General features: G+C 41.5%; 1 protein-coding gene across 1 annotated transcript in view; it reads right to left on the bottom strand.

The window, feature by feature from the left end:
• Positions 1-22,356, bottom strand: part of LOC103048463 (gametocyte-specific factor 1) — a 46,323-nt gene extending 23,967 nt beyond the window's left edge. Inside the window, exons 1-5 of the mRNA XM_088138520.1 lie at positions 22,273-22,356; positions 16,812-16,894; positions 14,479-14,576; positions 9,558-9,684; positions 277-357 (exon numbers count right to left, since the gene is read on the bottom strand). Of these exons, the coding sequence (XP_087994646.1) occupies positions 277-357; positions 9,558-9,684; positions 14,479-14,576; positions 16,812-16,833 (328 nt within the window). The 5' untranslated portion in view covers positions 16,834-16,894; positions 22,273-22,356. The remainder of the gene's footprint in view (positions 1-276; positions 358-9,557; positions 9,685-14,478; positions 14,577-16,811; positions 16,895-22,272) is intronic.
• Positions 22,357-22,790: the final 434 nt, after the last annotated feature.

Genomic DNA, 22,790 nt, shown 5'->3' with positions numbered 1-22,790 from the left:
AAGAAAAGAAATTCTTTATTTTATTGAGAAGAATAAAACTGATCTAGGGTTTGTTGTCAAAGGAAGCAGTGCAAAAATATAATTAATTAACATGAGACTGCATAACCCTGGGTTGTAAAACATTCCAATTTCTGCTTAGCACAGGTGGTAGAAAATAATGGATATGGAAGAACAGATGTTTGGTAGGAGTACATTTTCATATTAAATATTAAAGTTTGAAGAGGGAAGGCTCAATCTTGCAGTATTCTAATAAAGTATCAACTACATGGTCCTCACCTTTGTCCCAATCTTCTTCACATGGAGGAGACTGCCATGAACTTATCATATTCACTTCTCTTTTTTTCTTTGCCTGACTCGCTATAACAAAAAAGACTCATGAGGAGAAAAAAAATGCTTTTAAGATGAACCAAATTTTGCATTATGCTGTCAGCACGCATCTTTTGGAACTACACATGGCTACATTATACAAAACCTATCTTAAGGGGTAACCTACAAATGGCTTCAATTCACAGAAGTCATGGGGCTCAACAGCTACTAGGCTTGGTGGCTGTGTAACTGCTTCTGAAGGTCATCTGCTGGGAGGCTTCCTTGTATACCTGGTTGGTCACTGTGAGAACAGACTGCTGAACTAATGGGCCAGGGGTCCAATTCAGCAGGGCACTGCTTGTGTGTGTGTGTGTGTGTGTGTGTGTGTGTGCATGCACACACATGTGTGTATACAAAAAATTACAAATACCTGGAATAGACTCTTGGTTTGAATGTAATTACTACTGTTTGCTCAAATTCAATACTAGTTCTAGAATCCAATTAGGCTATCAAGTCATTCTATTTTACTCTATGCATGAAGAACTGAAGGGCAGTTCTGTGGAGTTTTAGGAACTTATTCATAGCATCTTAAAATACTAGTTGATGCCATAACATATATTATCTCACTCCTGTTTTATTTTTAAACCTGTAGAACCATGTTTGAAATACTGAATAGGTGGTATTAATCAATGTTTTTTGTTTCTTATATCTGAAAAATCAGATTAAATTATGTTTACTCAGATATATATTCTGGTTATACTGTAACATCTACTCTGCATTAACATGAAAGTATTATTTAAATGATAAAAACCTACTCTTAAAACCCCGTTTTAAGGCATTTTCATAAGTACTACTATAAACTATGTGAAATATATAAAGAGTATATTGCAAAACCACCTCCAGAGTTTCAGCAACTAAAGTACTTCATCTGAAAAGACTTCATATTCAATAAAGACATGCTCTGCAGGCTTATTCTTTAGATGATCCTCTTTTTTGCATCACCCAGCCCACTCAGACGGCTGCCTCCAAGAACAACTGACATTATTTTGCTCCATTTGGAGCTGGAAACATACAAAAACCATACACTAACATGGGTTTAATGTCATTTTTAAAAATAGGCACTCTCCCCAGTCAAGGAAGTACAGTAAATCTTGACCTCATTCATGTGCTTGACATGGGTCCACCCAAATATTAACTATGCCTCATGCCTTATCACCACATATTCAGACTTCCGCAATGTGCTCCACATGGAGCCACCTTTGAAGAAATCTCAAAAGCTACAGTTGGTCCAAAACAAAGCAGTCTGCCTGCTGACTGGAACTACTCACTTCAGATATTTCCATCTATTTTGCAGGGGCCTATACTGGTTACCAAAAGATTCCCTAGTTTTTATTTAAATGACTTGGTACCAAGATATCTTCAGAATCACCTACTCCAGTCAGAGTTGACCTATAAGTGGAGATTCTCCTGGAAAAAGGAGCTTGTAGTATCCCAGTTTTGTGAGATCAAGGTGGCTGAAATCAGAAAATACTGTTTTTCAACTACGGAGCCAATACTCTGGAACAGCCTCTCTCAAAGAGCCAGGCTGGCCTGCTCAATGCTAGCCTTCCAGAAGGTTCATACTCTTCCAGAGGCTCTTAGGCAATGACTATATATTGTATGAACCTGGATTTTATTAGCCAGTTTATTTGTAATTGGTGCTCAGTTAATGACCACTCATTCAGTGACCTTTCGAACTTGTAACAGTGCTGAATGAGTGGTACTGATGACCGGTCCTCAGAGTTCTGACTGTTGCAGCATCCCTGCAGTCATGTGATTGTGATCCAGGTGCTTGGCATCCAGCTCACAATTACAACATTGCAGTGTCCCATGGTTACCATTTGTGGCCTTTGCCAGCTGCCAACAAGCAAAGTCAATGGGGAAACCAGCAGGAGGTCACAAATGGTGACCATGTGAAGTCCTCACTTAACGATCTGTGTTGATTTGCTTAACACCGGTAACCAGGAGTGCTGGAATTGCCATTGCTAAGCAACATGGTCATGTGATGTTGCGGTTTACGACCGTGTTGCAATTCCAGTCCCAATTGCCGTAGTTAACTGAGGACTACCTGCATGCTTATTTTGCATTATGTTGTATATTGTTGTAATTGATTTATGAACTGTTTTGTTACTTTACCATGGATGTTTTATTGTATTTTATGTTGGTAAGTTGCCATTAGTCTATTGATTTCATGGCACAAAAATTTAATAAACAATATGATAATAGCAACAAAATGTGATCTTACTCATTTTAAACAGCAATAAGTAGGAATATACACAAAACAAAATATTTCTGCACTTGAAATAAAAACATCCCTACTCTTAAGTGGATTGTGCTCAGTTCAAACAAACTCAAAATGCTTCAAGTGCTCTGCCATATAAACAACTGGAATTCAAACTAAGCTTCTTGCTTCTTACTTGTTATAAGGCTATAAATGTAGGTGAGCTGGTAATCTATATAAAGCAGCACCTACCATCTACCCCACAGAAAAACTGACCAAGAAATGAGTTTTAATTTTTTAAAAATATTGAAGTCAGTACGTTATAACAAGTGGGTTTAACTGTTGCTTCCATTGCTTTTACAGGAATTTAATAATGTTTAAAATATTGTAAAAAAAAATCCTCTTGACCATTTCTTCCATTGGTTGAGTGATAAGTAGCACTCAGCATGGTTTACATCTTCTATAACATCTATCTGGAGGTCCTAGAAAATGAAGAAGAGTTCATTTCAGGTCCTCATTGCTTCCTACACATGAACACTTAGAACATGAAACTAAAGCACCCTGTTTTCCTTCAAGCTCCAAACCAAAACTCTAAAATACATTCTGAGTTCAAAATATACACTCTCCTAATTTAAACAGGACAGAAGCATTTCCTTTTATTACACTGTACTCCCTTTCAAAAGAAGCTCAACATGCAGACCTGTCTGTTTTTCATTTTGTAAGCATGTCTGAAGGCAACTACAAATATACTAGTTCTCTTTATTCCTGATATCCCAATTTACTTCTTTTTACAATCAGGAGTCAAGCTGCAAGAACATATATTACTTCCCCAGAATAATTCCCTTCTCCTGCCTTTAATTCTGGATATATACTACATTGTAGCCAATAAAGTTCAAGTTAAAATTGTGTGAAGAGAATTTCAGATTCAGATCAAGGGAATCCTTGGCCAATCTTAACTGCAATTAATGTTGGTACCAACAAAGGTTGGTAGGGCAGGCCGTTTCAGGGGAAGACGCCCCCGATGCGTTATACCGGTGGCGTGTTCTGGCCCTCAGAGCTCAAACCCAGACCCTGGTCAGCAGGCCTACAGAGGCCCGGGCTTTCGACTGTTGCTGCTGAATGCCAGGTCAGTCAATAATAAGGCCCCCCTTATTCACGACCTTATTGGGGAGGAGCAGGCTGACCTGGCGTGCATCACTGAGACCTGGCTGGCACCAGAGGGGGGAGTAGCCCTCTTGGAACTGTGTCCAGCCGGGTTTAGGGTGTGGCACCAGCCGAGACCCCAGGGCAGGGGAGGGGGAGTGGCAGTAGTCATCAGGGAATCCCTATTGGAGTTCAGGGGCCCTGCTCCACAAGTTGCTGGATGTGAAATCCTGTTCCTGAGGTTGGGCACATGGGATCAGTTGGGAGTGCTGCTAGTGTACCAGCTTCCCTGCTGCATAGCAGCCTCCCTACCTGAGCTGCTGGAGGCCATCTTGGGGTTGGCAGTGGAGTTCCCCAGACTTATGGTCTTGGGGGATTTTAATCTGCTGTCCCTGGGGTTGGCCTCGGAGGCGGCTCGGGAGTTCATGGCTACCATGGGCCTATCCCAGGTCATCGATGGCCCGACTGGGACAGTGGTCACACTCCAGACATGGTTTTCTTGTCGGAGCAGTGGCAGCGTGATCTGGTGGGGGATTTTATATTACCCCCCCTGTCATGGTCAGATTACTCCCTGGTGGCGGCGGGATTCTCCTATGCTGCCCCCCTCCGCAGGGAGGTGGGACCTATTCGAACGGTCTGCCCCCGGCGACTGATGGACCCGCATGGGTTCCAAAGGGAGCTGGGGGTTGTTCCTGAGGCCTTGCTGCACGGCCCAGCGGAGGCTCTGGCCGCAGCCTGGAACAAGGAGGCGGCTGGGGCCTTGGACAGGATTGCGCCTGTGCATCCTCTCTTGGCCCATCACCCCCAGCACTCCCTGTGGTTCACGGAGGAGCTGAGGGAGCTGAAAAGGGCTAAGAGAAGTCTAGAGCCCCGCTGGCAGAAAACTGGGGACGAATCAGACCGAACACGGGTTAGAGCTGCTATTAAGGCCTACCTAGTGGCGGCAAGGATGGCGAAACGTCAACATTTCTCCGCTCTCATTGCATCCTCAGAGTGTCGCCCTGGAGCCCTGTTTAGGGTCACCCAGGCTCTCCTGGGAAAAGGGGGGGCGGAGGAGTACTTGCAGGGTCGTGCAGAGGAATTTGCTGAACACCTGATGGATAAAATCGCTCAGATCCATTCTCAGTTGGAAGCCAAGCGTGGAGTAGGTCCAGGGGAGTTGCCCAGGGAGCGTTCTTGCCCAGTTATCTGGGAACAGTTTGATCCTGTTGCCCCTGAGGAAGTGGACAGGGTCCTCGGGGCTGTCAGTGCGACCACCTGTGGTTTAGATCCTTGTCCCTCCTGGTTAGTTAAAGCTACCAAGGAGGTGACTTTAAGGGTGGGTTCTGGCGGTGGTTTTCATCCTTGCAGGAGGGGGTGTTTCCGAAGCCTTTTAAAGAGGCTTTGGTCTGCCCACTCAAGAAACCGTTGCTAGACCCCACCCTCCTGGACAATTTTCGTCCAGTCTCCCACCTCCCCTTTTTAGGAAAGGTGGTAGAAAAGGTGGTCGCGTGGCAGCTTCAGAGGATCCTGGAGGAAACGGATTATCTGGACCCCTATCAGTCAGGATTCAGGCCCGGTTATGGGACAGAAACAGCATTGGTCGCACTTTTAGATGATCTCTGGCGAGAGCAGGATGGGGGCAGTGCATCCATCCTTGCTCTTCTTGACCTTTCGCTGGCTTTCGATACCATCGACCATGGTATCCTTTTGGGTCGGCTGCAGGAGTTGGGGCTGGGTGGCACAATGTTGTGCTGGTTCAGCTCCTTTCTCCAAGGCCGAACCCAATCAGAGTTGATAGGGAGCGAGAGGTCCAGCCCCTGGCCCCTACTTTGTGGGGTGCCACAGGGGTCAGTGCTTTCACTGCTCCTATTTAATATCTACATGAAACCGCTGGGTGAGATCATCCAGCACCATGGGGTGAGGTATCATCAGTATGCTGATGATACCCAACTATACATCTCCATCCCAGGTGCCTTAAGTGACGCTGTGACTGCCCTCTTGCGGTGCCTGGAGGCTGTGGGGGTCTGGATGGGGGACAACAGGCTTCAGCTGAACCCTGGTAAGGCGGAGTGGCTGTGGATACGGGGAGCCTCAAGATCTAGGAGCTTGTCATCTTTGGTTCTTGATGGGGTTGCACTACCCCAGACAGACCCGGTGCGTAATCTGGGGGTTCTCCTGGACTCACAACTCCTGCTCAAAGAGCAGGTGGCAGTCGTGGCTAGGAGGGCCTTTGCACGACTTCGTGTTATGCGGCAGTTACGCTCCCTCCTGGATCAGGACCACCTCCGCACGGTCACTCATGCCCTGGTCACCTCCAGGTTGGACTACTGTAATGCGCTCTACATGGGGCTACCCTTGAAGAGTATCCGGAAGCTACAGCTGGTGCAGAATGTGGTGGCACGGACAGTTCTTAATGCCCCTAGGAGGGCACGTATAACACCACTGTTGCGTGAGCTGCATTGGTTACGAGTTTGTTTCCGGGTCCAATTCAAGGTGTTGGTCATCACCTTTAAAGCCCTTCATGGCACGGGACCAGGTTATCTGAGAAACTGCCTCGCCCCAGTCATTTCAGCCTGCCCCACTCGGTCCAGCAGAAGGGGCAGGTTGCAGACCCCACCAGTCAAGGAATTTCGATTGGTGGAGTCTAGGCAGAGAGCCTTTTCTGCTGCAGCGCCTGCCCTATGGAACATCCTGCCTCCTGAGGTGCGGTGTGCCCCCTCCCTCATGGCCTTCAGGAAAGGGATCAAATCCTGGCTCTGTCAGAAGGCCTGGGGGCCAGAGGGGGCCCCGCACCTGTGGAGATGGCTGGTGGGGTGATGGGGTGATGGGTTGTCCCCCCCCCCCAGCATCTTACAGGTTTTTTAGGGCTAAAATCACAGGAGGTTTTTAGGGCATTTTTAATATATGTTTTTTTAATCATTTATAGATTTTATCCATGTTTGGAGAGACCTGTGTTTTTTCTTCTTTTTTATTATTGTGAGCCGCCCAGAGTCACCCGTTGGGGGAGATGGGCAGCATACAAGTCTGAAAATAAAATAAATAAATAAATAAACCTTTTGACAATTAAGTCAGTGTGATGATATTCTGTCAAATACAGGCCTCAATCTAATACTCACTTACTATGAGGTACAGCTGCACTGGCCTGGTTACAGCAGTAGTTATTCTCAATATTACAGTACATGAATTAGGGTTAAGTATTCAGGTTTATGCCAAATGATATTCAAGCTGTATTGGTTCTTTCACACTTACTTATCCTGGCACACTTCTACACATATTAGAGAAGAGGCCTTAAACATCTAGTGAGGTTTTGATTACCAAAGTACTTCAACATGACAAAAGTGGTTAAATCTTTGCTACTTTTTTCAATCAAAAGAGCAAAATGAGAGAATGCTTTCTCTTTGCAGTATAAGTCCAGCTTGCAGATGGGAAAAGTTACCCAGGTACCTACAGAACTGTCTATCCTGTCCAGATTCAATCTGCTCCATGCAATCTTTTAAAAGTGAGGGTTTCCATAGCACAGCAAGGGAAGGGGTTGGGAGCTGCCTCAGGATCATTTGGGTGCTGATAGTACTGGGCTGTCTCCATTAGCTTTTTAAATGGTTTCTGATGGTTTTTAATCACTGTACAGCACTGTAAACCATCTGGAGTTATTTAGGGAATGGACAGTCTACAAATGATTATATCAATCAATCAATAAACCTCGAAGTATGATACTCATGTTTAGTTTCCTTGCTTAGTGTCTGTTAGATGTTTGTGGACTAAGAACACAATGACATTTGCTTATTTCATAAAAGGGCAAGTAATATATAGCTTTTGGCCCTGCTTGCTTCACTCCACTGAACAGGAGATGCCAGTGACCCAGAACTACAGTCAGGTCCAGAAATATTGGGACATCGACACAATTCTAACATCTTTGGCTCTATACACCACCACAATGGATTTGGAATGAAACAAACACAATGTGCGTTAACTGCAGACTGTCAGCTTTAATTTGAGGGTATGTACATCCAACTCAGGTGAACGGTGTAGGAATTACAACAGTTTGCATATGTGGCTCCCACTTGTGAAGGGACCAAAAGTAATGGGACAATTGGCTCCTCAGCTGTTCCATGGCCAGGTGTGTGATATCCCCTCAGTACCCCAATTACAATGTGCAGATAAAAGGCCCAGAGTTCATTTCAAGTGTGCTATTTGCATTTGGAATCTGTTGCTGTCAACTCTCAAGATGAGATCTAAAGAGCTGTCACTATCAGTGAAGCAAGCCATCATTAGGCTGAAGGAACAAAATAAACCCATCAGAGAGGTAGCAAGAACATTAGGCGTGGCCAAAACAACTGTTTGGAACATTCTCAAAAAGAAGGAACGCACCGGTGAGCTCAGCAACACCAAAAGACCCGGGAGACAACAGAAAACAACTGTGGTGGATGACCGAAGAATCCTTTCCCTGGTGAAGAAAACACCCTTCACAACAGTTGGCCAGATTCAAGAACACTCTCCAGGAGGTAGGTGTATGTGTGTCAAAGTCAACAATCAAAAGACGACTTCACCAGAGTGAATACAGAGGGTTCACCACAAGATGTAAACCATTGGTGAGCCTCAAAAACAGGAAGGCCAGATTAGAGTTTGCCAAACGACATCTAAAAAAGCCTTCACAGTTCTGGAACAACATCCTATGGACAGATGAGACCAAGATCAACTTGTACCAGAGTGATGGGAAGAGAAGAGTATGGAGAAGGAAAGGAACTGCTCATGATCCTAAGCATACCACCTCATCAGTGAAGCATGGTGGTGGTAGTGTCATGGCGTGGGCACGTATGGCTGCCAATGGAACTAGTTCTCTTGTATTTATTGATGATGTGACTGCTGACAAAAGCAGCAGGATGAATTCTGCAGTGTTTCGGGCAATATTATCTGCTCACATTCAGCCAAATGCTGCAGAACTCATTGGACGGCGCTTCACAGTACAGATGGACAATGACCCAAAGCATACTGCAAAAGCAACCAAAGAGTTTTTGAAGGGACAGAAGTGGAATGTTATGCAATGGCCAAGTCAATCACCTGACCGGAATCCCATTGAGCATGCATTTCACTTGCTGAAGACAAAACTGAAGGGAAAATGCCCCAAGAACAAGCAGGAACTGAAGACAGTTGCAGTAGAGGCCTGGCAGAGCATCACCAGGGATGAAACCCAGCGTCTGGTGATGTCTATGCGTTCCAGACTTCAGGCTGTGATTGACTGCAACAGATTTGCAACCAAGTATTAAAAGGGGAAAGTTTGATGTATGATTATTATTCTGTCCCATTACTTTTGGTCCCTTAACAAGTGGGAGGCACATATGCAAACTGTTGTAATTCCTACACCGTTCACCTGAGTTGGATGTACATACCCTCAAATTAAAGCTGACAGTCTGCAGTTAACGCACATTGTGTTTGTTTCATTCCAAATCCATTGTGGTGGTGTATAGAGCCAAAGATGTTAGAATTGTGTCGATGTCCCAATATTTCTGGACCTGACTGTATTATTACCACTGCTCTTTTCTGCTGGTAATAACCCTAACCCCAAGTAGCTTTTACTATAACGTGCACAATTTATGTTGCAATGTTTAACAATAAAAAGTCACTGGTTTATGAAGCTAAAGGCTCAAAGGATCTGCTATGTCATCAAGAAAAAAGACAGTTATTCCACCTATGCCACTCCAAATCACAATCAACAGAGAACCAGACAGTCTATAATACCTATAATAGATGCTGAAAGGTCTTTTAAAGACAGAAGACAACTCATTCAACAAACCATTTCTGAAATCCTAACAACAAAGTAAGGTGCAGTTATAGCTGTCAACAGTCAATTCACAAGATTTATTTTTACCAATGTCCTGCTCAATGCATCGTTTGTCATCGCAGCTTGATATGTGTTGGCTGATCTCTTCCCTGGGGACTTGATGACGAGCATTAAATGGGCAAGTGACCAGCTGTTGCACTATCTCAGGGTGATTCTAGGAAGACAAGTACAGATAACAAAGTCACAGTTGTCTCACTGACACACCACCAGGATGCTGTTTTAACATTTAACAAATTTTTAACAAACAGTGAAATATAGCTATGAGACAAAATAAGTAGCGACTTTATTTCTTCATGAAACATCCATTTGGCACAAATAAGAAGTGGTTTGCCATCATCTTCTTCAGGGAATTTTTTTTTTAAATTTCCCCGTTTGGCTTACAGCCCAACTACTAACCACATCCAATCTTGCTTTGTTTTTCAAGATCAGCCAAAGGTAGCTAAGTGCCATTACTTAGTTGGGCGGTATAAAACAAGCGCAGTTATATTCTCTTAAAATAACTCTATAGAGGGATAGGACACAGGAAAAAAATTATCCCAGAAATCTCTTCCTGTTGGATTCTCCATACTGCCACCACCACCAGCTCAACAAGCAAAAATCCCTACATAGTGGTCACATTCAAAAAATTTATCTGGTCATCCAAATCATGATTTGAAACTGGGATTTCCCCTTCATGCTTGGCATACTAGTTTCCATCATTCTCCTTATCTTTCTCCCTCTCTTTGATCTATTAGGTGGGTTTTGATTAGCAAGACATATTACTCCTATGTATTCTTGATTTTGGGGGCTTTCCCCATACCTTAGGCAGTCTATTATTTTCCAAAGCCTTTTCATTATTCTCCAGAGCTGCCAATGCACCTCTATAAACTGCTTCTTGGACATGACTAAATCTTAATCAGTGCATTAATACAATAAATCTACCTATTTATAAGGTTAAAGATGTGGCTTTGTAATTTATGAAGAGAAATTAGTTTGACAACATTTCATTTGGGGCTGTTATTTGCACTTCTTTCTGAGTAGGCATGCACAGGCTAGGTATTTCAGCACTGATAGGTACTGGGGATATCTGTAATGCTGATTTCACTTTTGAGCAGATTTACATAGGAAAAGCTTGTAGCTGCATGATGGTGACATACTGATAGTGCTTTTCTTGAAGTGAGGTAACTTGAATTTCTATCATTTCATTTTGAGGGCCATATTTTAAAAGAGAATTAGACAACTGATTTATTTTGCAGGGAGGTGAAAGGCCAGCCAGTTTGCTTCATTACCAATGAATCAGTTGCTCTGATGAAGTAAACATTGAAAGAGATTATAATGCCAAGTCTCAGTTACATGAAGAAATTGAAGGCCAGGGGCTCCTGGGAAAGGAATAGTGTCTAAAAAGAAGTTGAATTCAGTTTGAAATGTTTTATCAAATTCAAAATGTTCAGAAGCTAATACAATTTGTATTAGTTTAAGAAAGCAAATTTACTGGAAGAAGACAGAGTTTGCAATTAAGGGACCAGTTTGTAAAGTGTGGTTAAAAATGCATTTTCCCTGGCAATAGGAATAGAGATTAAACATGTTAGGTTCTGAGGATACTGTCACAATTCAAGGACTGGCTGAGGACAAACTACTTCAGAGTCAGTCTTCTACTGCTAAGGCTGGTGATGAGACAATTGACAAACTATTCTGCTCAACTGACTACTGCTTGTATGGAACTTAATCTCTGGAGATTATCAAAGAATGTATGAGTCTGAGTTTTCCAAATGTAACTCTTGCTTGCAATGCAAACCTTTATCATATAAAAACTCACTTGTCTCAGTGCTGCTGATGGGTCATTGATCTTGTTGGTACTAAGAAAGGATTTGTGGCTCATTTTTAGGAACCTTCAGTTTAAGAAAATTATGAAAAGATCTCAAAGAAGAACATGAAGATTTGGCTCATTATTGAGGAGTATGCTGGCTAAGCTAAGACAATATGCTGAAGTGTTTAGATTCACTGAAAAAGATACAAGTTTGGCAGTTTCTCCCAGCTGGAAGAAAGCCAGAAAGGGAATTCACTATTTTTAAAGTTTAAGCGAACGTTTCTTCTCTAGCTTTTTACAGGTAGATAAAATCATTGATTGTAAGGTTTCCACATTACATCAACCTAACAATAAATGGATAGCTTATGCCATACTGTATTTGGGGGGGGGGGGCGGGGAATAAGGAACTCCCAAATACATTCTCAGATAAAGCAGATTGTGCCTCGGCTGTGTGAGCTGATGCATGATTGCTTATTTAGGAGCTATGAAGTATACTGGAATAACATCTGAATAATATTATAAACTATCTTTAATATAAAATATTATATGTATTTATGAATACTATTTTTATTGTATTTTTACTGGTTTTTATTCTTATTTTATTGTAAACTGCCCAGAGTTGCTCTCTGAGTGAGATGGGCAGTGACTAAATTTGAAATATAAATAAATAAATAAGCAGCTTACATTAAACAGGCCAAGGGATTGAATCAGCACCTGCATAGGCAGATTTTTGTAAATGAAGATATACTATTTCACATCCCTTCCTAATTTCTCACAGCAGATGCCTATGGCCTAATTCTCACTAAACTGATGAACCTATTTCTGAGATATGCCACTTAGGTCTGCAGTTGCATGGGCTACATATGTCTGAAACATCTCCCATACAAAAAAAAGCCCTATAAGTAAATACACTATCTCATAGAACATTTCTATCTTAATTTCTTTTCTGACCTAGCTTTTTATTTGCAGAATATAAAATAAAAGTGTTCAATTAGAGAAGCCCTTTATTTTAAATAAGAATTATATTTACGTGGAGTTATTACACATACCATCAAGAATTACTCTGATACTTTCCATGAACCCAGAGGCCATCTTTTTTGAACCACAAATGGGGCTATAATTACTGTAACTTTATACTGAAAAGGATTTAGTCTACAAATATTTATTTATTACAACATTTGTATATTGCTAACTATATATGGACTCTTGGCAATTTATATAAAGTCACCAAATAATAGTACCATAAAATATTAATTAAAACATCAATTAAGAATGTTCTTTAGAACTGTTCTGTTTTAACTATCTTTCTAAAAGCAAGCAGGGGATGTCATCTGAAGTTCTGGGAGTTAAGCTGTTAAACAGGGATGGTGCACAAACTAAGAAACATTGTTTTCTAACCCACTGTACCTTGATTTAACATGTAAGGATACTCACTATCCCCGATGGGAAGCACTCACTGAGTGGGTCCACTCCACTTGAACCAACTGGTCCTAAAGCTACCTAAGTGTCAAAGCATGTAGGGCTTTGGCAACCAATGCAATGCTCACAACATCAGTGTTACATAATTCAGAAAGCTTTCACACACTAGCAGACAGGCTGTACCAGGCATAAGTTCAGAATAGTTTCCAAAAGTAGTTCCATACAGAGTGCATTGCAGTAGTCCAGCCTAGAAGTTTCACTATACTTTTATATTGTTACATTATCCTTCCTTCCTTCCTTCCTTCCTTCCTTCCTTCCTTCCTTCCTTCCTTCCTTCCTGCCTGCCTGCCTGCCTGCCTGCCTGCCTGCCTGCCATCCATCCATCCATCCATCCATCCATCCATCCATCCATCCATCCATCCATCCAGAGTCTAAATGGATTGAGGTGGTGTAACTGTTATCAAGGTTTTCTGTTCCAGGTAGGCTGAAACTGGTGCACCAGCCAAATTTGGGCAAAGTCCCCCCCTCCCCCGCCATGGCCTCCACCTGCCTATCTAGCAGTAACCATGAATAGCATGACCGAGCCACAGACCTGTTCCTTCAGGATAGTAACCAAAAGCCAAGAGAGCCTTATGGCACTTCCATCTTGTTCTTACTCATTCAGTCCCTCACAGGTTCCAGGCATTCTATCCATAAAGGTTAAATGCCATTCTTTTTGGGGGGTAAGAGACTCTGTTTCCAACTCTTTCTCTCTTTCTGATAATGGAGTGGCCAGACTGTTTACTTTTGACAACATGGAGTAACTGCTGGGTTGACATTTCCTCCTCACTCCACTCTACTGACTAGAACTGTCTTGCTTAGGAAGGAGCAGAACCACTGAAGCACAGTACCACTGACACCCAACCCTCATAGGCAGTACAAAAGGATACCACAGTCAACGATACTGAAAACCACTGTGAAGTTTAAGAGGACCAGGAGGGACATATTCTCCTTCCATCCAAGCCCTGACAAGGTTTTCGACCAGAGCAAATAATTATATTTCTGTACATTCCCAGGCTTGAATACTGACTGGAAGGAATCCAGATAATTCACTTCACTTAGGGCACACTGCAACTGAAGCCTCACCATCTTCTCAGCAACCTTCCTAAAAAAGGAAGATTGAAGACTCAGCAACATCTGTCTAAATTGGTTGGATCCAAGAGGGCATACTACCAGCTCTTTCAAAGTAGCTGGCAACATCCCCTCTCCCTTCAAGCCATTGACTACTTTCCAGATCCAGCTACTCAGTATACTACTTTTCCATCGTTGGTATATTATTCCAGTCTTAATGGTTAAAATGGCTTATTAATTCTTTAAAAATTGCTGGAAATGTAATGAGCAGGTCAGATTATGTTTTCATTATTTGGTGACATTGTTGTAAAGTTCTGGAAAATGATTCATACTAGAATCATATTTATAAGACTAAAAATGCAGTTTTGAATTTGGTACCACTCAGACCCAATGCGGATAGCCAAATCTTTCTCTGTCATTTGGAAATACATAGAAAAAAGGGCCACATTTTAAAAAGGAGGGAATGGAATGAGGGAGATTAAGAATGACTGAAACATACCCTGAAGAAATTGGGAAAGAGCAGTAACACTGACATACCCAAAAAAGAAGTAAATGTATCATTTGGGAAATAAGCAAGTAGGCAGATATCCTGTATCAGCAACTACATTTAAACAAAATATTTCCATACCTTACCTTACGACACTTGACAAGATGGTAAGGGAATCTACAAGCCCTGATCTGGTGGTTTTTGTCATATGGACATTGCACTGGCTTTTCAGGATCCAAAGCATCTATTAGAAAAGAACATGGAAGTCTATTGAATATCCCAAAAGTATTCTTGTAAATGAAATGCAAAAACACACTAATGTATTGGAATTAATCAGATAGGTAAGAAAAGCTATCAGTTCTTAGTATTCCATAACCACAAAATTACTTCAAGTTTGGTGGCTAATTAAATTCACTCAGAAGGTTTAGGTGATTAGGGTACTAAACAAAGAAATGTACTCAGTAGCGCAAGACAGTGCTGCAGATGTTAATGAGCACATTTATGAAATGAACAGAGAGCTGCAGAGAATCTGCATCCCTGAAGCTACTCAATTAGACAGTCCAATTAAAAGAGTTATTCAAGAAAATTGAAGAGGTGCTGCTGCATGGTCCCCACTGGCCTTACAAGATAAGTGGCATTTGTTTGACTATCTCTGAGCCAAGTGGGGGAGTCACTGTGTTGGACTACACCTTTAGCAAAATCCTCTGTGCTTTCAATTTAGAGACCACAACAACACATTGTTACAGGAAAAATCTGAGAACATCATTAAAATCTCAAGTGTTCTATAAAAAGCAAGTCTAAGATTGAATCTTTACTAGCAGACTGTTCTGATTCTTTTTTCTTTTCTTCAGTATGGGTATTTCCAATGAAATGCTATATGAACAAAATTTCTTCCATCAGTGTAAAAGATTGCATTTAACAAAATAGCATACGTGAGATGCTCTTGGATTGTACAACTGAAATATAATTTAGTATATTTATACTCCATTTAGAAATGAAACAATTCAACAGAACACTGCCCCAAGTGCAGCAAAATCATATCTACTTGACATGTTTTTAGAGGTATGATCTATAGTTGAAAGCACGCGATGCTTTTAAACAAAGGCATCCAATTCCTGTTATATCTCATGCCTATTACTAGTAAACTAAATCAGCCCAAACATTCCTCTGGCAACTGACTTACCCCATGCACTGGAAGTGCATGTTCTTCAATGTCTTGGTAAAATTGAAAATTGGTATTTGCAAAGTCCTTCTAGTTGCCACAAAGGAGGCTGTCACTTGGTTTTTTCCCCTCAGAGAAGAAAAAATGTTTAAAATTCTGCATTACCCTGATTAGGGTTGGGACTTACCCACCTTTTTATTCCCAACTCCCAGTTGGCTGCTAGGGGCATAGAAGGAACTGAGTGCCTACAAGAAGCCCCAGTCTTAAGACTTCATCTGCTTCAACAGCTGGATGGGAAGGATAACTCTCTATCAACTCTCTTGTTCCATATGTATAACATGGCTGCCCTAGGGAGATAGTCTCATCCTACAGAGTTGTTTGGGGGCAAACTGAGTTTATAAGCCCCCTCCCACCCACTGACTGGGTTAATGAGTTCACACAGCATGTTATCTTCTCTTCATATAATGAAACGTGTTGTAGAAAGAAAGCCCGAGTATGACATGCCTTTCTCCTGACTCTGGGACTGGATTATGGGTGGAGGAATCATTTCTATAGCTCACAGCACATTTAAGCAGAGCAGGTACAACTGAATTTCAGCACTACCCCCAATGTGAAGTTCACAAGTGGAATTATATGTACAATTTCACTGCGCTTTTGAGTGTTCTGGATGCCTTTGAAATGGAAAGCAGATTTTCTGTTAAGCTTTAAGCTGGAGAGGATGTGAGAATCATTACTGTAATTGCAGAGGTGTTTAATGGGACTCAGAAGCTCAGTGACCTACAGAGATGATTCCAGACTAGTCAACCAGCTCAAACACAGCTGGAGGTTTTCTGCACCACACTATACTTTTGAAAAACTGTTAGCACTGCAGAAATGCAATACAATGAAGATGAGCAGTAATGCTACTAGATTAGTGCACTCTACTCTCAATCACTGAGATGACAATGGAACAAGGAATTGTCCTTGGCATTCTGTTGTGTTTTAGAACTGCACAAGGTCAAGGACAAAATATTCCCCCCTGCTCCTGATCTAGTAGGAAAGTTAGGGTTCTGCTCAACACAAACTTTTGACTATGAAGACCCACCATAATGTGTGTGAGCCTTGATGTCACCAAACTTTATTGCATTTATTTATATTTATTCCTCCCTCCCCTTGGATATGTAATGTCTTCTTTTTCCCTTAATTTCCAAGTTGCTCAGGGATGACTATGAAGAGGACCCCAGGTGGCAGCTAAGATTAAGGAGAAACAAACACATGATATTCATTCATGCAGAGTCACATCTAGCAGCCACTTTCATTAATCTAAATTTATCTTACCATAGCTGTCTTCTCTATCCATAGTTTGGAAACTGATAGAAGCCTCCACAAAACTATGTTAACTCTGCTGTGAGTCCAATCTTCTAAACAGTAGAAGCCAGGATATAATGAAAATTATTTCAATTAATACCTTTTATAGTTCATACAGCTATTACACATATAACAAATAGTTGTCCGAAAAGCTGGGTGGGAGGCAATCATACAGAGAAGTTGTGAGAAACTTCAAATAATCCAGCAAATAACTATTACACATACCTCTTATACTCTCTAAATGGGCCCCAGAACTGTTGGCTACCAATTCTAAAAGAAAGTGGTATTTTATTTAGTTTTCATAATAGGTAATAAAAGAAACAGACTCAGATATGTTCTACAATAAAGTCAGTTATACTTACAATTACCCTGTTTTTTGCTAGTTGTTGACTTGGCATAAAAATTAGAAGGCCATATTTACTAGAGCAGTTAATACAAATAGATTTTTTTTTAATGTGCAGGTTCACAGGTAGCCAATAAATACATTAGACAATCAGTCTAATCTTCCAGCTTTCTGTCAGGCTCTAATTAGGTTTGTTAATTTGTCTGTGGGATAAGAAAAACCTACTGAATTGGGGTAGGGGAGCAGAAGTAACAGTGTTTTAGCCACAGGCTTCAGGAGTTTGGGGGAGCAAGAACATATACAAATTTTGTTTATTCTGTTTCAGACCAACAGAATTAACTCACCACATATTACTTCTCTGGAACTATGAACTCAAATGTGTTTGAAATTGTGTTTCAGTGTCATAGCGCTGATGCTGCTGATAGGGAAAAAGATGCAAGATAAAAGCCCTATTACTTAAAATCCTGGCCAACAATTTGCAGGAAAAGTACTTCAGGAGAAAATAAGAATTTGAGAGACCGAATCTCCATCTTCCAAAGAGGACTGCTAGGAAGTCCTCTCTTCAATCAAAATTTCTTCACAATACCCAACTTTGGAACTGGGGGTATATGGATTTAGTCCAGTGAACTACTGAGATGTAGATCCTTACCTATACTTACACTTCTCGTCTTAAAAAAGGTTTCTGCCATATACAGTAAACTCTAAGAACAGATTTTCTCCCCTACAAACCTTTGCATGAATTAAATGTTTGAAAAAAGATTACAGCCAAAAACACACTCCCTAATTTTGTAAAGCAATTCACCACATTTTCCTTTATGTAGACTGTATCATAATCGAAAACTGAAGACCACTATTTGTGTTAAAAGTGGCATACTGGTACCTATGGGCCATAATTCAGTGTTCCTGCTTCATAAAATATCCTTAATTCTTACACATAAAATGGTTCAACTTGTGCAAGAGTGCCAAACCTTGCAAGATTTTTGTGTTCCCAATTTAAGCCTTGAGATATATGAGGCAAGAATGCCAAAAACCTGTGAGATTTGGAGATCACCTAAGATTTCAACCATTATAAAAAAAATAATAATTGGGAGGGAGTGTACACCAGGGGAAAGGATAAAGCAGCATTGTCTCCTAGTGTGCAGCCAACAACCAGTGGTCCCTAAAATACTTTTTGGTACCTTTCCTTTGAGCAATTACTGTGATTCCAACAAGATATTGAAATAACTTATACGATATACTAGAATATTACAGCTTACACCCAAAAGTGCTATTTGGGTAGCAAAACAATTGGGATAAAAGAAAATGATCTCTGGGTTGAGAACATCAACAAAGTAAAAAAGGGTACAAGGCTCAAACCTGAAATAACTCATTTCTTAAGGTTATTGTTAAGATTACTGTTATTCATGTTAGCACAAAAAATAAGGCACAAAAAGATTGCTCAGAATTTTCAAACACTGTCATTAAGAACTCAATTTTGTCTGAATTTCTATCTCTCTGTTTTCAGCACAACCAGGATGAGTTATATGCACAAGGAAAGCACTACGTTGAAACAAACAGCTGTTAACTGTTTAAATGAGAAGACAATAGACAGTTGATGCAGAAAAGTTGTCTTTCAGCTCAAGATACATTACAATATAGTCCTTTTACTCCTATGATGCTACAGTGAGCATTTTAAAACACAGATACAATAGCAGTTGATTAGTGGTTCTTTCCAGAGTACACTCTACCAACAGAGCTTGTGCTTGACATGAAAGCAGCTTACTTCACTTTCTCATGAGATACTGGACTGGGGCCTAATTTGCACCTTGGATTATAATTTGTTTACAATAGCTTCTCAAATTTGCACAATAAACCAAGCTATAAATCATGAAGCAGAAACAACAGTAGCTGGATTCAGACAAAATGCTAACTCTAAGCAAAACAAACCAGATACAGTTGATCCTCATTATTTACAGATTCCATATTTGCAAATTCACCTACTTGCTAAAGTGCATTTGTAACCCCAAAATCAATACTCATGGCAGTTTTGTGGTATTTTGCAGACATGTACAGAGGGCAAAAAAATTGAGTCGTCCCATGCACACATTCCCAGTTGAGGTCAAACAAGGCCACACTCAATCTTGTTTCAGTTTTCATACTGTAAACAAATGTCCTTTATTTCTCCTAGGAGCAATGGTTCAGTATTTGCTATTTCAGTGTTCACAGCAACTTTAGAGAATGTAGCTACCACGAATAACAAGAATCGGCTGTATTAATAAAACCCTTTCATAGAACTCCAGTCATGTGAAAAAATAAGTGCACCCCAAGTTTTTTTTTTTTTTACAATATGTGGACATATCAGCATTTTAGCTTCATTCAAACAGCATATAAAGTTGAGTAACTGAACAAAAGGTCCTGATGCAGCAAACTAGCCCAGGTCCTGATGCCCAGGTCCTGATGCAGCAAACTAGCCTCAAACCATAACATTTCCACCACCATGTTTTACAGTTGACATCAGGTTCTTCTGGTGAAATGCTGTCTTTGGTTTTCATCAAAAATGTCTTCTGATACTGTGGCCAAATAACTCTATCTTTGCCTCCATATACTTCAACAATAAAGAGTAAATCAAACTAAAGGTCTGAGGTTTAAATAAGACAGGTTGCTCCCAGATTCTCTCTAATGTTCTAATCATTTACACCTGATCTGGTACACTTGATTCTAATTTAAGGTACCTGAGGCAGTGATAAATGTAAGGATGTATTTACTTTTTCCACATGTGAAATTCACATTTAGGTTTATTAAAATTATACAACAGACTACAAAATGTAAATGGTGCATGATCTGTTATTATATCCCCTTTATCAATACAGTAGTACCTCTAGTTAGGAATGCCCCTCCTTACGAATTTTTCGAGATACGACCAGCTCCGGCCCCAAAAATTTACCTCGACTTGCGAACTCCGCCTCGAGTTACGAACCGGATCCGCAGCCATTTTCCCTGCTGCCACGCGGTCGCGGCTTCCTGTGGGCAAGATCGCGGTAGCAAGGAGACGTTCGGTGAGGCTTGTGGTGTGTTTTGTGGCGTTTGGAAGGTTTTTGGTGTGCTTGTCAGCATGGCTCCAAAGAAAATGCAGAGCAGGCTGGCAACTGACTTTAGACAGGTTTTTCCCCAGAACTGAGCCTGCAGCTAAGAGGCAAAGAAGAGAGGAAACCCCTGAAGGAGATCTCCCCGATGTCCCTTTGGAGGGGGACTCTCCCTCCAAACAATAACTGCCTCTCCACCCCATTCTCCCTCTTCATACTGTGCTGTACTGTACTTTTTTTTCATGTTTTTGAGGTTTAAAAATAAAATGCATGTTTCAGAACTGTTTAGCCGTATTTACATTGAACCTTATGGGGGAAATTTACCTCGGGGTGCGACTAAATTCGGAGGGCGGATTAGCCGTATTTACACTGAACCTTATGGGGAAATTTGCCTCGTGGTGCGACCAAATTCGGAGGGCGGAACGGATTAACCGTATTTACATTGAACCTTATGGGAAACTTTACCTCGACTTGAGACCAACTCGAGTTGCAACCAGAGTCACGGAATGGATTAAGTTCATAACTAGAGGTACCACTGTATTGTTAAAATGAAGATCAGATATATGTATGTTGAAAAATGTTGAAAAAGTCAAACATTTCAATGGGGTGTATTTACTTTTTCACATCACTGTATGGGCAGATTGAATGGAGATGAACAGGGGAATACATTTTCACCTTCCAGGAATAAAATGTCAATTGCATATATTTTCCTAAAGTTTCTCTAGCATTACATAAATACTGTATATGCAAAAATATTTTTCCAAGTCTTGCCATTTTGCTATTCAAAAGATATAAAATACTTGTACAAATTTGCAACCTAAGTCTACTTAATTAAAAAAATCTAAGACACTTTAAAGACAGCATTATTCGTATGTTCTTGCTCAGTAAACCTTTTAGTATTTACAAAAGTATAATTAATCTCTATAAAAAAATTACATCAACAATAACTCTATAGTACAAAGCACATGTGACAGCTTGCCCTAAGACCATTTGAAAGAATTATAGGACAGTTGCTGTAACATTCTATCATCAGAAAGTGCAATAAAATGATAATAGCCTGCTTTCCAAATGGTAGTACAGAAGATCCTGACACAATATATTTCCTGGATAAAAGTGGGAAAGATGTCTACAGCCCTTAAAACAGCCTTGCGGGTGAGCCAAAAGCCAAATTATAAAGCCACTTGAACAGAGACATTATCTGACAAATAATGAGGTGATTACACCGGCTCAGAGGACTGACCTCAGTGAAAGAACACCAGAAAAATTACTACCAGAATAGCTCTTTTGACAAGAATTGGATTTATAACTGCTCTTGAACTTATATGAAACCGTAAAGGGGGAAACAGATGGAAGCCAGAGAGAAGAAAAACAGGAAATCGAACAGGCATAGATAGGACACGTGTGAAAAATGCTGCAACCACATACTGTTTCCATTTTAAATTTTGAGAGCCAGGATCGAAAGGGGAAGATAACATTTCAGAAGCAGATAAATTGCTGGTTCTGGAGACATGAAGCTCTGGATGTCACTGTCAACTGGGAAATAGCTGGACTAAATATACCAAGAGAAAGAGGACCATCACTAAGCCACTCTAAACCCACGCATCCTAGAGAAAGACGACGCTCCAAAGGGAAGCCATTGCTGCAGAGTAATTGTTGTGAGGAAAAATGGAATCGAATGCCTCGTACACCGCTTGGCGCTCCCAGAAGAAAAGGGGGTAGAAGTCTAATAAACGAACAAGTAACAGAAACGAGGTAGGACAAGGCCCGGGTCAATCCTGTTTCCCACGGCTCCCCTCTTTCGCACATCTCCGCGAGCAGATGGAGGCCCGCAGGCTCACCAGTGAGCGCGGGAGTCTATACCCTCATCGCGGGAACGATGGAGGTGCTCGGCGGAGGACGGGAGAAAAGCCCCAGAAGGCGCGGGAAATTAATAAAGGGGGGGCTGCCCTTTGGAAAACACTACCCCATATCGGGGAAAGAGAGAGATGAGAAGCGAAACCCTCGACACCACGTGAGCGCCCGTTACCTACAAAACCAACCCCTCAGCTGCTAACAGTCACGTGCGGAAAAGGCCTTCCCAGCCACGCTGCCCCCTTCACGCGCATGCACGCTGCCTCACTTCCGGCCGCTCTTTTTATTCCCTGCTCCACGAATGAGGCTGGACAGGTTTGGGTGGGGCGAGGACGGGTGGCTCCTCCTTCTTTCTCTGCCTCCGGGATGGCTCGTGCCGTGCCGTGCCCCGCCTTAGCGCGCGAGGGTTTCTGGAGCGAGGCTGGCTTGTGATGGTTTTGTGTCGCTATTGCCCTGAAAGAGCTGGGGTAGTTTTAAATAGGGAGCTAATGGTTTGGTTGAGTTTGGCTGCAAAAGAGGGGAAGAGAGGTTTCTTCATTCAGCCACAACGTAGCTGAGGGATTTGCGGTTCAACGTGCCATGAAAAATCAGAAAAGTGGCCCAACTGAGTAATCTGGCTCAGTTGATGATGAGTAAGGGCATCACGTGAACAGTTTTTGTTTGTCTTGGTTGATGCAACAGCATCTGTGTGTC

The sequence above is a fragment of the Python bivittatus genome, unplaced genomic scaffold (genome assembly GCF_059951505.1).
Source record: "Python bivittatus isolate LINGU-HERP-01145 unplaced genomic scaffold, Pbiv_v1 ctg000220_np1212, whole genome shotgun sequence".
Taxonomy (NCBI): domain Eukaryota; kingdom Metazoa; phylum Chordata; class Lepidosauria; order Squamata; family Pythonidae; genus Python; species Python bivittatus.
This window is presented reverse-complemented; position numbering and strand designations above follow the sequence as displayed.